At 40.6% G+C, this 17,510-nt stretch overlaps 1 protein-coding gene across 8 annotated transcripts in view; it reads left to right on the plus strand.

Annotated features, from left to right (window-relative positions):
• The window catches only part of IQCG (IQ motif containing G), a 63,472-nt gene that overhangs the window by 18,492 nt on the left and 27,470 nt on the right, over positions 1 to 17,510 (plus strand). For all 8 annotated transcript variants that reach the window (XR_007516641.1, XR_007516646.1, XR_007516640.1 and 5 more), the window contains 2 exons: positions 7,828 to 7,989; positions 9,205 to 9,279. Coding sequence is in view for 1 of the 8 variants with exons in the window: in XM_049879143.1 (XP_049735100.1) it covers positions 7,828 to 7,989; positions 9,205 to 9,279 (237 nt within the window). In the remaining 7 variants the exon portion in view is untranslated. The remainder of the gene's footprint in view (positions 1 to 7,827; positions 7,990 to 9,204; positions 9,280 to 17,510) is intronic.

Raw genomic sequence — 17,510 nt, forward strand, 5'->3', positions numbered from 1 at the left:
TTCAGCTTTGCCATGATTATTGAGGTCTAAATACGGTGACTGTGAAGGGTATGAACCCACTGTCACTCATTCTGACTGGTTAGAAAAGGAGCCAAAGGCCATGAAGCTGGGTGTTCTGGAACCCTAAAGCTTTAATGCAATAGTGAGAAAAATCTTCCCAACGGTGCTTAGTAATTTTTTAATACAAGTTGTTGCACTTTTACGTTTATAGTGCCCTACTTGTATTCTAGTGCTTGATGAAGAGCATCTTTTAGCCCCTCCTTAAACAAAACAAAAAGGAGTCCCTGGGTGGTGCAAAGAGGCTAATCATGGAAATTTGCTCCTTATACCTGGATTCACATGAATGTCTAGCCTGGGTGGCCCCAAACCAACCGCAGCTTTACTCTCTTGGTCACTCTTTTTGTTCCTATTCTTTCTTTTGTTCTTCATTCAGCAACCCCATTGCCTGCCGTGTGTGTGTGTGTGTGTGTGTGTGTGTGTGTGTGTGTGTTTTGCATAATATCCTACAATGGGCCTGAACTATTCCATTCTCCAAGCCATACTTTGTTTTTTCCCTGGCCACCTTATTACTAACTTTTGCATGTTTCCTAGTTCTTTTCTTCACTTAGCCTACCAGCTTTTTGTACTTTTCGATGACTCTTATCACCTTTTTTTTTTTGGTCTAGATGTAGAGTAAGTATCAAAGAGAGTAGATTGGTTTAGATGACTATGATGATCTTTAGGCTCCAAAATGGGTTAAAAAATAAACGAAGATATAGAAGGCTTGCTTGTTAAATGTACTAAAAGCTAGATATTTGACAAAGGCCCAGTGTCAGTTAATTGGGGAAAAGATAGTCTTTTTAACAAATGGTGCTGGCATAACTGGGTATCCATTTGCAAAAAAACGGAACAGGACCCATACCTCACACCATGCACAAAAACTAACTCCAAGTAGATCAAAGACCTAAACATAAAGACTAAAACGATAAAGATCATGGAAGAAAAAATAGGGACAACATTAGGAGCCCTAATACAAGGCATAAACAGAATACAAAACATTACCAAAAATGATGAAGAGAAACCCGATAACTGGGAGCTCCTAAAAATCAAACACCTATGCTCATCTAAAGACTTCACCAAAAGAGTAAAAAGACCACCTACAGACTGGGAAAGAATTTTCAGCTATGACATCTCCGACCAGCGTCTGATCTCTAAAATCTATATGATTCTGTCAAAACTCAACCACAAAAAGACAAACAACCCAATCAAGAAGTGGGCAAAGGATATGAACACGTGCTTCACTAAAGAAGATATTGAGGCAGCTGACAGATACATGAGAAAATGCTCTCGATCATTAGCCATTAGAGAAATGCAAATTAAAACTACCATGGGATTCCATCTCACTCCAACAAGGCTGGCATTAATCCAAAAAACACAAAATAATAAATGTTGGACAGGCTGCGGAGAGATTGGAACTCTTATACACTGCTGGTGGGAATGTCAAATGGTACAACCACTTTGGAAATCTATCTGGCGTTTCCTTAAAAAGTTAGAAATAGAACTACCATACAACCCAGAAATCCCACTCCTCGGAATATACCCTAGAGAAATAAGAGCCTTCACACAAACAGATATATGCACACCCATGTTTATTGCAGCTCTGTTTACAATAGCAAAAAGCTAGAAGCAACCAAGGTGTCCATCAACGGATGAATGGATAAACAAATTGTGGTATATTCACACAATGGGATACTACGCATCGATAAAGAACTGTGACGAATCTGTGAAACATTTCATAACATGAAGGAATCTGGAAGGCATTATGCTGAGTGAAATTAGTCAGAGGCAAAAGGACAAATATTGTATAAGACCACTGTTATAAGATCTTGAGAAATAGTATAAACTGAAAAGAACACATACTTTTGTGGTTACGAGCAGGGGAGGGAAGGAGGGTGGGAGAGGGTTTTTTACTGATTAGTTAGTAGATAAGAACTGCTTTAGGTAAAGGGAAGGACAATACTCAATACACGGAAGGTCAGCTCAAGTGGACTGGACCAAAAGCAAAGAAGTTTCTGGGATAAACTGAATGCTTCAAAGGTCAGCGGAGCAAGGGCGGGGGTTTGGGGACCATGGTTTAAGGGGACTTCTAAGTCAATTGGCAAAATAGTTCTATTATGAAGATGTTCTGCATCACACTTTGAAATGTGGCATCTGGGGTCTTAAGTGCCATCAAGCGGCCATCTAAGATGCATCAATTGGTCTCAACCCACCTGGACCAAAGGAGAATGAAGAACACCAAGGTCACACGATAACTGTGAGCCCAAGAGACAGAAGGGGCCACATGAACCAGAGACCTACATCATCCTGAGACCAGAAGAACTAGTTGGTGCCCGGCCACAACCGATGACTGCCCTGACAGGGAGCACAACAGAGAACCCCTGAGGAAGCAGAAGATCAGTGAGATGCAGACCCCAAATTCTCACAAAAAGACCATACTTAATGGTCTGACTGAGACTAGAGGAATCCTGGGGGAGAGCAAGTGGGAGTACAGCGTAAGGTGTGTATAAACTTATATGTGACAGTTTGACCTGATTTGTAAACGTTCACTTGAAGCTCAATAAAAGTTAATAAAAAAAAAAAATTTACTAAAAGCTAGACGAAAAAGAAAAAAACAAAAACCAAACCCGTTGGCTTTGAGTCTATTCCAACTCATAGAGATCCTATAGGAAGGAGTAGAATTGCCCCATAGGGTTTCCAAGAAGCAGTTGGTGGATTCAAACTGCTGACCTTTTGGCTAGCAACTGAGCTCTTAACCACTGCGCCACGAAAGCTCCCAAAGCTAGACATTAGGTTCAAAACCCTGCTGATTTTTTAGAACACTGAACTGACTTCAACAAGATGCAAAGGTAAAAGTAAAGTCCTGGTTTTGTTTAGAAGAATCTCCTAAATTGGGGATTGTGAAGACCTGAGTAGTCTGCGACAGTTTCATTAAAGGCTTAGCAAGGTTCTAAAATGAGTACCTGAGGGTAGGGGCCCTCCACTGGTTGTTGTGGTAACAGCATTTTAGAAAAGTGCTTGCCTTTTCCTGCCTTCTCTAGACTTCTCTCAGTCTTTCTTCCACAGTGCTTCTTCTAATGGCTTGTCATCAGTCTTCACAAGCATGACAACATATTACCAGAAAATATCATGAAAAACATTTGGAGTGCTTCCTCCATGTTATGCTCAGTGCAGTTAGTGCCATTGTGCAGTGTTTATGCAACAGGGAAAAAAATACTCCCTTGTGCTCTGTTGTGGTCAGACATCCGTAATATTGTGTACAGTTTTCGGCAGCACATTTTAAAAGGCGTTTACTCAGGAAAGATCAGCCAAGACAGTGAGGTGTGTGGAAACTATTATCAAAGGAAAGATGAGAGGAAATTGGTATGACTGACCTGGGAAAGGAAATAATTCAGGTGGAAGTGAAAGCCATGAGTGGAACTGGAGCTTGAAACCTCAGAAAGTTGGACTTATGTTTCAGCCGTATCTCAGGATGGGAGACTCTCGTAGAGCCAGCCATTCTTAGCCACAGACAGACAGACAGACAGATAAAAATGCTGATTAACAATACGGAACCATAGTTTTTCCTATGGTTTTTATCAGTTAATAGACCACATCCCCATTTTCGTTTTTTTAATCAACCAAAGAGGCAGCCCAAAGTGTGAAACAGGTTCCACCTTCTCCAGACAATAGCTTCCGCAAAGTCTAGAAACCAGTGCTCTCTTCTCTATTTTGTGTTCAGTTCTGAAAACAGACACTACCATTTAAAAGCCTTTGGCTCACAATGTTGTGGGCAGACATCAGCGCCTTACTAACTCTAATTGATTGACTGCTTCTTTCCATTACTAAATTACGCCCCTCTGAATTTCAGTAGCAAGTCCGGAAGTCCAGGTCTGAAGGCAGTTTTGGGATTTGGAAGTAAAGTTTGGTCTGCCATGAAAACCCACAAATATGCTGCTTCAGTCCATGAACTTTAATCATGAGGAAAGCTCCAGACAACATGGACAACCAGGGTTATGGCCGTGGTGGTGGTGTAGGCACATTTTAGTGAAGATCTTAAAGGGAATCCACACGACTTAAGACCCGAGGCCTGTAACTCACTGCTTCTTGACTGGCTCCTTGTTGCCTACGAGGAAGGTGAGGAAATGGAACGACACTTGACCCACTTGTTAGTGTATGTTTCGATCATGATTTTTACCATCACTAGCCTGTCAGTAAGGAGCCCTGGTGGCACAATCGTTAAGCACTTGGCCGCTAAACAAAAGGTCTGTAGTTCAAGCCAACCAGTGGTGCCACAGGAGAAAAGACGTGGCAATCTTCTCCCATAGAGATTACAGCCTTGGAAACCCTATGGAACAGTTCTACTCTGCCCTACAGAGTCTATATGAGCCTGAATTGACTCAACGGCTCACAACATTTAAGGAGCGCTGATGGTGCAGTGGTTAAAGTGTTCAACTGCTAACTGAAAGGTCAGCGATTTGAACCCACCAGCTGCTCTTTGGGAGACAAATGTGGCAGTCTGCTTCCATAAAGATTTACAGCCTTGGAAATCCTATGAGGCAGCAGTTCTCCTCTGTCCTGTAGGGTCACTATGAGTTGGGATTGACTCAGCAGTGGGTTTGGTTTTCGGTTTCGGTCCCCATGAAGGATCATACAAATAAGTTTGTGTAGAATAGCAGCAGCACAGTAGGGAACTCAGAGTAATCCGTGGTCCATGGCAACAGCATCAAAACCAGATGCCTTTGGCTTGGCACAGTGTAATTGTAATGTTTTCTGTTTTCCACAGGCGAAAACTCCTAGAGTTTTAACTCTGCACTTCTGGTCTTTATATTGTTACTCTGAAAGACTTACTACTCATTTTAATAAAGAAAACTGACCAGAACATACTCTTGAGTTTTGAAAAGTACGATTTGTATGAATATTCTTCATCGAATACCAACACTATTAGATTTTGTGAGAAACGAGGCTATAGTTATTTATGTAGGCTGAAGTTTTCTGAAAAAGCCTTATGGAGTTAGGTATTATATAAGCTGAACCTGGAAGAAAGTCTGAAGGATTAAATAGGTAAAAGGGTCCTGGTTAAGGAAGAAGTGAAACATCACATCTCATTTGAGTCTTCCTAGAAACTCAAACTTACTGACTGCCAGACAATATAAAGATAGGAGGGAAGGAGAAAGATGAAAGAGAAGAAAGGAGGAGAATATAGAAAGGAGAGAAAGAAATTTGAGTCAAAGAAAGACATCTTTTAAAATTAATTTATTAAACATTTATCGAGAATCTATTTTGTGCCAGGCACTGGTCAGGATTTTATAAATAAGTGGGTTTAGAGAGGTTAAGTAATTTGCTCACAATCCAATTTTTTTATGAAGTGCTAAGACATATTATCAGGTGGTTTTGTAGCATATTCTCTGCCAGAGATACTCAGCTCTGAAATGGTTCTTATACAGTTGGGATAATTGTTATATAATTGGAATGATTCTATAGCGTTACGCCAAGATGTTGGGCAAAATGTCTTGAAGAATTTCTTTCTGATTATTGCTAGGGGCCTTTAAGCTGTGTTTGCTTTTTGTTATGGAGTTCTGCTTTTTTTTCTTCTTCCGATACTTAGAACTCACGCCATCCAGCTTAGATGGCAAGATTAAAGTTGGTTTAAATTTAGAGAAACGTAGATCTCTGCTTAAAGCTGTATTTTTGTCATTAGTTGATTGTTTGGTTGTGCTGACAGCTAACTCCGATCGCTGCTCTGTGAGGTCACTCACACTTTGTCTGATTCTTTTCAGAGCACCCAATGTTGCCTCCCTGACTAAAACCCTTTTGAGGCTGCCCGTGGCCCTTGGAATAAAATTCAAACTTCCTAACAGGGTCTCTGCGGTCCTGCATGGTTTCTTCTTATCTACCTTTCCAACCTCATCTTGTGCCACTCTCCACCCTCACAAGGCTAAAGCCTCCAGAGTCTTCATTCAGTTTCTGGAACATTTCCAGTTCTTTGCTGCCTCAGGAGTTCAGCACACACTTTGCCTTTTTTCTTGGAATTCTCTTTGGCCCCGTTCTTCACATGACTGACTTACCCTTCAGGTCTCAGATTAAACATCCCTTTTTTTCTCAGAGTATCCTAAGGAGCCCTGGTGGTGCTGCGGTTAAACGCACAGCCACTAGCCATAAAGGTCGGTGATTGGAGTCCACCAGCCACTCCACAGGAGATAGATGTGGCAGTCTGCTTCTGTAAAGATTACGATCTTGGAAACCCTATGGGGCAGTTCTACCCTGTCCTATAGGGTCTGAGTATGAACCAGAATTGACCTGATGGCAATGGGTTTGGTTTTTTGGATGTCTCAGAGTATCCATCCCATCTAACGTCGGTCTCCCTTGTTATTTTCTTCCGTAGCCAGTAGCCTTTTTCTTTCATAGCCTTTTGTACAATTAAAAAGGTTTTCTGACATTGAATTGATGATTTGACCTTTAGTTTAATAAGAAAATAGCATGAAATGCAGATAAGGTTTAATTGGTGCACCACGAAATGTAGCTAAATTTATAATTATTTTATATTTCAAGATTAAAAATCCTAAATGAGTAAAATCCGGAACATTGATACAATGCGCTGTCATTACATAGCCATTAAAGTAATTTTCAGGATTTTGTTTATTATTGTTTTGGTTTTGTTGTTCAGCAATATGTTCAAACTGTTAAATGGCTGGAATGAAGTCTCATAGGATGTAAGGAATACTACACGCATGTAATTTTGTGTACCTTCCTTCTTTTTCCCCTACATGTTATCATCACTCCTACCCAGAACAGAGTGCATACTATTCACCTGTCCTGTGAACATAATCCTAAATAAATACTTTGCTTAGTAGTAAAATAAGTCTAAAGAAGTAAAAATTCCAATTTTTTCTTGATGCCTACTTCAATTTTTAAATAAAAAACTCTTTCCAAAAATTTATTTTTGGTATGTTGACTTTGTGGGTGCCATCAGCACATTCTTGGTTACCTGTTTGGGTAATCCTCATTTCCTGTGCTCATTTCTTCCCTTTTCTTGAAACTAGTAAGAGGGGCGGGAATGGTCATCAGAGTGTAAGTTTTAATTACTGTGGGAAACCTCAATAAATTTTCCCTAATTCCTGGGGGTGGGGGGAGGGGAAGGGTTTACACATATCTGTTTCCTTTTAACTGCATCTCTTCCACTAGACTGTAAGCTCCTGAGGATAGGGACCTTGTCTGTTTAGATCTTCACTGTTTACCTAGTGCCTAGCTCGATGGCTGGTACTGAATAAATGTTTCCCTAATGAACACTGAGACCTTAAAATTGCAGAGCACTTGGAGACTTTCAAAAAGCTTTCACACATATTCTCAATTAATCCCTATAATCACCCTGGAGATAATTCAGGCAGAGTAGATAATGTTTCTATGTCATAGAAGGAAAGACTTGGAGAGGTAAGTAACTTGGCCAAGTCACACAGCTGGTGGGGCTTGGGTTGGAAGTCAAGCCTTTTCACCATTTAGGTGGGACACTGTTGGCAATCCGTGTGGATGCGAGTACCCTGTGTGCCTAGGAAAGAATCTCACAGTCCCGATTCTTAGAACTAATTTGTTATCTTTCCTTTTCATTTATATTCTCTATGCTCATTTTTTTTTTTTTATGCTCATTGGCTAAATTTTCCATAGTGTGGTGATATGCTATATTTTCAGATGGCAGAAAAGAGATCCAGCCCCTTGTTAATATGTAAATACAAAAGGTGAACTTAAGCCCACTGCCCAAACTGAAAAAAAGCAGAATGCATTTTTAAATTTAGGAAACTGTTCTTTCCTCCATAGAGTCGGAACGAATATATTGCTCACCTCAAGGACCAGTTGCAAGAGATGAAGGCAAAAACCAACATGGAGAGTCGCTATATGAAGAAAAATACTGAGCTACAGATTGCTCAGGCCTACAAAAAATGTAACAAAGCAGAGGAACTCCTGCTGGAGGAGATTGAGGTAATTATTGCCACATTAAGAATGAACCAGGTAGATGGGACTTGAATTGTCACTCCTGATACTGGCCCAGCTAACGAAGGAGGAGGGAGAGGGAGATTCTCCTGTCTTTGTTCTCTCTCTCCCAGGGTCCCAACACTTGAGGTTGAAAATAAAAGACCGAATGAAGACTTGCATAGTGGAAGCAGAGATTCTGATGGGCTAGCTATTAGCTACATCTTCCACTTCTCTTACACTGCCTTTGGAAATTGGTTGTACTTTCTCCCCGTGGGTGCTTCATCCTTATTTTATAAAACCATTAGCCATTCTTCCTGGTAATTATAGGGAGAGGGCAAAACAAGATGCTTAGTAACTTGGCAGATTTTTCTATTGCTTGCTCACCCAGCTGGTACTTTTTATTCCTGCAGTAAGAAATACAAAATTTAGAGGCCTGTTTTGCTCAGGGGGCATTGCGCTTATGTTGATGGTGGTGGAATGATTTGGAAAAGGGTAGCGAGAATGGTTGTACAACTTGAAGAATGTAATCAGTATCATGGAAATTGTTGAGATGTGTGTTTTGTTATGCGTATTTTCACCACAGTACAATTTTTTTAAAAACCTAGAAGGCTGAATTTCATTTAAACCTAAATTTAAATGTAAACAGTTGAGAAGTCACAGTGAAGAATATCAGGAGAAAGAAACAGAGGGTAGACCTTCATTAGAGGGGGTAGGCTATATGGCTACAAGAACATCAGGCAGCTAAAGGAATATTAACCTCCAGCAAAGGATGGCCAGGAGTAAACACCATTAAACTGTGTCACCTGTGTGCCTGAGAACCCCTTCCTCTGAGACCTCTGCTTGTTTGAAAGCCCTCTCCCAGGTGTGGCTTAAGACCCTGAAAACAAACTTTTTTCTTGCCCTCTGGGGTTTGCTTTTTAGGCCTAAGAACTTTGTCCACTTAAAGCATTGGTTCTCTCCTTAATTGCCATCACTTTCCAGGGAATAGGGCACTTGCTTGTATCTATCACAATGCCACGATCATGGCTCAGCAATATTTGTTAACACGAACTGATCTGAACTGAGACGAATCGCAGCTCTGGAGCAATCCCGAGGAATTCCTGGGAGTCCAGCTGGTAAAGAAAACCTGTGCTATGTCACAGCTATACTTCTTATCCTGAGAACTTCTGATCCTCAACCTTGCCAGGAAGAACTCCTGATACTTGTTTATTATTCTCACAGAAGCTAAGGATGAAAACTGAAGAGGAGAACCGGATTCATACAGAGATTGAAACTTTCCTTAAAAAGGAGCAGCAGGTAGGTCACCAAAACCTTTATTTCCTGACTTACAAAATACCAAGAAAAGCAAAAAAAAAAAAAAAAATTTTTTTCAGAAAGAAAAATCAACCACAATTCTACTAGCCTAAAGTGTGAACTGTAGCCCATGTTTTCTTTGAAATATATCCATCTGAATAAATACTTCATATAGCTATGATTTGATTGCATGTAAAATTTTGTCTTCTGCCTTTAACATTATACCAGAAACTGTTCCCTTGCTCCTATATTGGTTAATAGTCATAATTTAAAAATAAAAATTATTGTTTTTTATTGTAAAAATAACACATTCCCAGTTGAGGGAAGATTTTTTGTTTTTATTGTACTTTAGATGAAGGTTTACAGAACAACTAGTTCCTAATTAAACTAGTACACATATTGTTTTATGACATTGGTTAACAACCCCACGACACGTCAACACTCTCTCTTCTCAACCTTGGGTTTCCTGTTACCAGCTTTCCTGTCCCCTCCTGCCTTCTAGTCCTTGCCCCAGGGCTGGCATGCCCCTTTACTTCCGTTTTGTTTTATGGGCCTGTCCAGTCTTTGGCTGAAGGGTGAACCTCAGGAGTGACTTCATTACTAAGCTGAAAGGGTATCCGGGGGCCATACTCTCAGAGTTTCTCCAGTTTGTTAGGCTGGCAACTCTGGTCTTTCTTTTTGAGTTAGAATTTGTTCTACATTTTTCTCCAGCTCTGTTCAGGACCCTCTATTGTAATCCCTGTCAGAGCAGTCAGTGGTGGTAGCCGGGCACCATCTAATTGTACTGAACTCAGTCTGGTGGAGGCCGTGGTAGATGTGGTCCATTAGTCCTTTGGACTAATCTTTCCCTTGTATCTTTAGTTTTCTTCATTCTTCTTGCTCCCAAAAGGTGAGACCAGTGGAGTATCCTAGATGGCTGCTCACAGGCTTTTAAGACCCCAGACGCTACTCAACATAGTAGAATGTAGAACATTTTCTTTATAAACTATGTTATGCCAATTAAGCTAGATGTTCTCCAAGATTCTGGTCCCCACAGCCCTCAGCCCAGCAATTCAGTCCCTCAGGGAGTTTGGATGTGTCCATGGAGCTTCCATGACCTTGCCTTCTACAAGTTGTGCTGGCTTCCCCGGTATTGTGTACTGTCTTACCCTTCACCAGTTCCATGTATCTATTGTCTATTTAGTGTTTGAGATTTTTTTAAAAATTACCTATTGCTTCATTGCTCATGTTAGTTCAATCTCTTCATAAAATAATTTAAAATACTTGTATAATATTCCATTGAATGGTTATGGAATATTTTGTGTGTTATCCTTTTGTTTTTTCAAATATTTTGGTTGTTTCCAGAGCGTTATTATTGTAAATAATGCAGTAATGAAAACTTTGTCCAAATAACTGTTTTCCTTCATTGCAATTATTTACTAAGAGTAAATCTCAAGCATGAGATCAGTAGGAGCCCTGGTGGTGCAGCGGTTAAGTATTCAGCTGCTAAGCAAAAGGTTGGCAGTTCTAATCTGCCAGCCACTCCTTGGAAACCCTGTGGGGCAGTTCTGCTCTGTCCTGTAGGGTCGAAGAGCAAATCTCAAGCATGAGATTAGTTATGTCAGAGAGATTAGTATTTTGTCGCTGCTGATGAACGTGGCTGACACTTCTAAGCTGCACGACCGTCAGCACTTTACGCAGGCACAGATTTCACTCTATCCTCGCCAGCACCCGCCATTGTAAATATTTTTTTAATTCTGCCAGTTTAGTGGGTTGTTTTATTTTGCATTTCTTCGCTCACTAACAGAAGTGAACATCCTCCTGTATATTTGTTTATTTCCTCTTGTGTGAATTCTATGTGACTGAAATGGTTTTAATTAACATTCCTAATAGTAATAACAATAACAAACTAATAACAACCAAGCTGCATCTATAACACGTCCAGGGTTAGAAATAGGTCTGAGTCCAGCTGGAGCCTTTCAGAATATCCCTGCTGGATGAATAAGGAAAAAATTTCCCACTTTCTTATAGTACAGACTTATGACTTATAATATTTATAATACAGACTGCCTTTGGGAAAAGCTAACACATTTTCAGTAAACAGTTTTAAATTGCAGGGGAGAATTTCTGAATGCTATTTGACAGGCCTTTACTGAAAAAAACCCTCTGGTAGGACATTAGAATCAGTGGCCTGGACCTCTGCACTTCAAGAATTGCGTATCACGCCACCTGTTTCAGGTGTTAGATGCACAGCTGGTATCCAACAGTCAGAAGAGCTGCTGAATAAATAAGTGATAAATGGATGATGGATGGAGAAAAATGTTTGTTGTCATGGTCTTAAGCCACACCTGCCCCCAAGTAAGCTTTCAAATAAGCAGAGGTCTCAGAGAAAGGTATCCTTCTGCACACAGGTGACACCCTCTGATGATGAAGTCAGTGTTTCCAAGATCTTCGGCCCAATTATACAAGCAATACGTAAATACTTTTTTAATGAAAAATTGCAAACAGTACAGAAATACATAGTTTAAAAAAAGTGAAAGTCTCACTTAACCACTTCCCTTTCCAAAGGTAAACACGTTTAACAATTTTGTTAAAATTTTTATTTTCATTTACATACATGTTTATGTACCTAATGGAGCCCTGGTGGTACAAATGGTTAAGGGCTTGGCTGCTAACCGAAAGGTTGGCAATTCAAACCCACCCTGCGACAACATGGGAGAAAGACCTGTCAGTCTGCTTCCATAAAGATTGCAGCTAAGAAAACCCTATGGGGCAGTTCTGCTTTGTCACATGGGGTTGCTAACAAACAACATATGTACCTAAAACATACATGTTTCTATTATTTATTTTTTACATAAATGGGATCATATGATAAATACTGTTCCAGGCTCTGTTTTGTTGTTTTTTAAAATTTACTTTATCTTTAAGGGTTTCTATATCAGCACAACTGTTATATTTTATAGTGAGGACATACCAAAATGTAGTTAATCATCAGTGAACATTTAGATTGTTTTCAAATTTGGGCTGTTGTAACAATTCTGTAGTAAACATTCTTGGACATGTCTTTAAGTACATGGTATATCAGAAGGCTATTCACTTTTGTATATTGATCTAGATTTCTTATGTCCTCTCATATGAATTCTAGTGGTTTTCCAGTTGATTTGGATTTTCTAGGTAGCAAATCATATTTACTACAAAAATAATAATTTTATGTTTTCCTTTTCATTATTTAAATGTCTATTTCCATTTCTTGGCTTATTCAAGAATGTCAAGTGTACTATTGAATAGTAGTAGTGATAATGGGACGTCGTTTCCCTATTCTTGGTTTTAATGATGTTCCAGTCAGGATCACACTGGAATTTATAGCCTTGCCAAGTTTTTCATGTACAGGTTAGGGCACTCATTGGGCAAGAATGGGATCCTGAAACTTGAAATGAGAACATGTGCTTGAACTCAGGTGGAACTACAGCCCTGAGCTCCCAGTCTCTAAGTCTCCCTTGCTAGTGGAAGTAGCTTGCCCTCCCTTGTCTGAGGAAGCTAGTTGTCCTTTGCCTGAAAATCCTGTGATAACTACATCTGGGCAGATGCATTGAAAAGGGATCCTCATTCTCAAGACCCAGTACAACCACCCCTATTGCCACTGGATCCATAATTAGGGTCAAATCTGAGCATTTTCCAGGGGGACAGGAACACAGTATGGCTCAAAAGGAAATAGTTTATGCACCAAAAGAATTGCAGAATTTTGCTAATATCGGCAGAAACCAGGGAAACATGTGGCAATGGATTCTAAGAGTGTTAGATTATTGAAGGTGAACTTATAACACTAGATTGGACCAAATTCATTGATATGGATGTAGTTAGTAGAAATTTCTGGATTTAGTGTGTTAATCCATGCAGCAGGATGTGACTCTAACAGTTCATTTGGTCGGTGAACTGAAACATGAACTCAACAGTGGCCTATGCTTAATGAGGTGGAGATTCCACAGCTTCCCGGATATGATGTGGAGGAGAGAATCCAGAGATTTAGGGACATAGGCATGTCTTAGCCATCAAGTGCTGCTATAACAGAAATACCACAAGTGGATGGCTTTAACAAGGAGAGACTTATTCTCTCAAAGTCTAGGGGCCTAGAAGTCTGAATTCAGGGATCCAGCTCCAGGGGAAGGCCTTCTTTCTCTGTTGGCTGTGGGGGAAGGTCCTTGTCATCAATCTTCCCTGGTTGAGGAGATTCTTAGCGCAGGGGCCCTGGCTCCAAAGGACGTGCTATTCTCCTGGGTCTTGTTTCTTGGTGATATGAGGTTCCCCTCCCCTGTCTCTCTGCTTGCTTCTCTTTTGTATATCTCAAAAGAGATTGACTTAAGACAAAACTGAATCTTGTAGATACAGTCGCACCTCATTAACATAACTGCCTCTAATTCTGCTTCATTAACTTCACAGAGGTAGGATTTACAAGGCATAGGAAAATGTCATCCGATGACAAAATGGTGGACAGTCATATAATGCTGGGGATCATGGCCTAGGCAAGTTGTCACACATTTTGGGAGAACACAATTCAATCCATAACAGGCATGTTGGAGTGGATTTATAGTTTGCAACAGGCATATCTACCACCAGCCCCCTCTACTAGATTCTATGGGAGGGTCCAGATGACAGTTCTTTTACTAAGTCTTTGAGAAATATGTTAATGAGGGAAGCACCTGCATCTTTGAAAAGCTCTGTAGTTGTTCTTCTTTGTAAGCAAGATAGGAGGATGAAGGATATTGTCACTGAGATGGGCTGTGTGATTTCAGTGGGGATAATGGGATCCTAAAGTGCCAGAGGCCAAGCTGTAGCACTTAACGCCCAAAGTCAGGGTGGACGTGTTTAGGGGCAGCCGAGATGTACTTGTTATCAGAATTCCTTGGCCCACAGGAATCTTTGGCAATGGCTAATTAGTCACAGTATCCCTAGAAACAAAATAGCCAGCCAGTTAAAGCATTGCTTGATCTATATAACAGAAAAAAAGTCAGATCTGGTAGCCAAAAACCTAATTTTTGTCACCACAATGGAGAGTCACGCCCTCTCAGCCAATTTCCAGAACTAAGTCAATTCACAACCCAGAGCCCCTTGAGTGAAGGGGGGGGGTCCCCTTGGATGGACCCTTGAGGATGGACCTTGCAGCATTGCTACAGGGATATACTGCAAATAGTCCTCTAAGCATTACCCACAGGAACCTGTGGCCACTTATTTGAGTGACTGTGCACTGGGGGAAAGAAAATGCCCTGACTTTTGGGGGATTACCAAACACTGCCTCTGAATAGACGCCAATTCCTGGGAACTCAAAACAGCATTGTGGCTCTCTAGTCAAAATGGGAATTATAGTGGTCAGGTGATAGATGTAGTCTTAACTCAAGTCTTCCACACTGTGGGCCCATTTTTTCTATAGACCCACCCTGTGGTTACTTGGAATAGGTATACCTAACAACTGACAGAATTTCTGAATTGGCCCTCTGACTCATGGGGTGAGGGCTGTTATGGTAGGAAGGGCTAAGTTGAAGCCTCTGGAATTTCCCCTCCCCTCCAGGACAGTAAATCAGAAGCAATACTGTACCCCTGGGGAACTGCAGTGTTACGGATTGAATTATGTCCCCCCCCAAATTATGTGTTAGAATCCTAACCCCTATACCTGTGGATGTGATCCCATTTGGGAACAGGCTTTTCTTTGTGTTGTTAATAAGGCCATATCAGTGTAGGGTATGTCTTAAATTTAATCACTTTTGAGATATAAAAAGAGTAGGTTAGGCACAGAAAAGCAAGTATGAATGGGGAAAAGATAAATGCCATGTAGAGATTACCAAGGAACTGAGAAATGCTGGGGCTAGAGAAGCTGAGACAAGGATTTTCTCCCAGAGCTGACAGAGAGAGAGCCTTCCTGTAGAGTCAGTGCCCTAAATTCAGACTTCTAGTCTCCTAAACACTGAGAAAATAAATTCCCGTTCATTAAAACCACTCACTTGTGGTATTTCTGTGACAGCAGTACTAGATAAGTAAGACATCATGTAACTCAACTGTTTGGCCTGTGCAGAAGTCGAGTGTATCTTGGGGAATGAATACAGACTGTTGTAAATATAATCATGTAGTGACTCCAATTTTAGCTACTGTTCCATATGTAATGTCTTTACTGGAGCAAATCTTCATGTCCCCTGGCACTTGTATGCAGCTGTTGACCTGACCAAAGCCCTTGTCTCCAGACCAATTTGCAAAAACCAACAGAACCAGTTTGCTTTTACCTGGCAGGGCCAACAGTACACCTTTACAGTCTCACATCAAGACTGTCGATTGATTCTACTATTTGTTGCCATAATATAGTCTGCAGAGGTATTGATCACTTTGACTGTCCACAAAACATCATAGTGGTCCATGACATTAATGACATTATGCTGGCTGTATCTAATGAACAGGAAGTAACACAGGCCTTAGTATGACATGTGACCTGGAAGATAGGAGATAAATCCCATTTCTAGTACCAATTCTGTATCATTAAGCATTCAGTCAGGTAACATAAATTGCACCAGTAATTTGAACAGGGAAAATTTACTATAAAGGATTACACCCAGTTCTCAGTTATCGATGTGGTTAGGGTCCAAAGATCAGGTCGTTACGTAAAAATCAGTGTTATACAAAAATGGAAGATAACCACATCAGATCACAAAAAGGAGGATGACTACATCATTACATAACTGCCAAATTATATCATTACGTAACTGCCAAATGACATCACTACATAACTGCCAAACCACTGAGAATCATGGCCCAGCCAAGCTGACACATAACCTTAATCACCACAGCCAGCATTACTCTCTCCTTGCACCTCAGTGTTTGTTACTGCCCCATGTATGTTGTTAATGCACAAAATAGTCGGATGGTAGATTTTTTAATATTGTTGTAAATGCAAAATGTCAGATAACAAAAATAGTCAATAAGTGAGGAGTAGGTGTATTACCTGGTAACAAAGGATAGCTACTAAGAAGGGAAAAAAGAGAACTCTAAAGAACATACTAGGGCTAAACAGTATCTAAGGACAGAATAAACTTGGAAGTGGGGAGAGATACTTCCCAAGGCAAAGATTCAGACCTTGTCGGAGAGGGTGTGGCTGTGGCCCACTGGATGGCAGAGATGTTTGCTGGGTTCCCCTCGGCCAGAATTGGCTCGCAGCTGCTGGGAAAAGGCTGGCAAGCAGGGAACTGGGAACTGTGTTTAACAAGCAAGAATCTTCCTGCTGGGGTGTCAGTAAAACTTATTGGTGAGGGCATGCCACGGGGTGTCCTACATGCCTACCACCAGCCTGCCCTAGAAATAAGAATAGAGGAAGCGCATCGGAGCCAAGGGGAGACGCCCCTCATGCCATGTCCCTCCAGCGCCCTCTACTGACAAAGCTTCACATTGTGCCAGCTGGCAAAAGAGCAATGTTTATAGGATCCGGTTTCACAAAGCAGGGTGGCGAAGGGTGAATTTGGAGCTGAGAAAGAATAAATCAGTAACTGGCAAATATGGGTTTTTTTTTTTTTAAATCAGGAATGAGTATTCAATTTTATCAGATGGATTTTTTTCCCTCCATTGAGATGATATAGTTTTTTTTCTCCTTTAAAATGTTAATGAAGTAAAATCCATTAATAGATTTCCTGATGTTAGCCATCTTTAAATTCTTGGGCTAAACATTACTTAGTCATAAAATATAAATTTTTATAGACTGTTCGATTTGATTTTTAAATTTTGTATTTATGTATTGCATACATGAGGTGAGCCTATAGATTACATTTTTTAGTGCTTTGTCATATTGCTAACAGTTACGCTAGCCTGGTGGCATGAGCTGGGAAACTTTCCATCTTTTTCTGTGATGAAACCTAAAATTTAACATAGAGATTGTTCCTTGAAACTTGGTAAAATTCAAACAATCTTATATGGGTATCTTTATTATATATATATATATATTTTATATCTATATAGTCACAATATTGTGCAACCACTGTGTTGTGTGCTGTCAAGTCGATTCCGACTCACATTACTGTTGTTAGGTGCCGTCGAGTTGGCTCCAACTCATAGCGACCCAGTGTACAACAGAACGAAACGCTGCCCGGTCCTGCGCCATCCTCACAGTCGCTGCTGTGTTTGAGCCCACTGTTGCAAGTATCGTGTCAGTCCATCTCGTTAAGGGTCTTCTTTTTTGCTGACCCTCTAACTTACGTCCAAAGTACATAAGACTAAGTCTCACCATC

This window comes from Elephas maximus, chromosome 1, assembly GCF_024166365.1.
Source record: "Elephas maximus indicus isolate mEleMax1 chromosome 1, mEleMax1 primary haplotype, whole genome shotgun sequence".
In the NCBI taxonomy this organism is placed as follows: Eukaryota; Metazoa; Chordata; class Mammalia; order Proboscidea; family Elephantidae; genus Elephas; species Elephas maximus.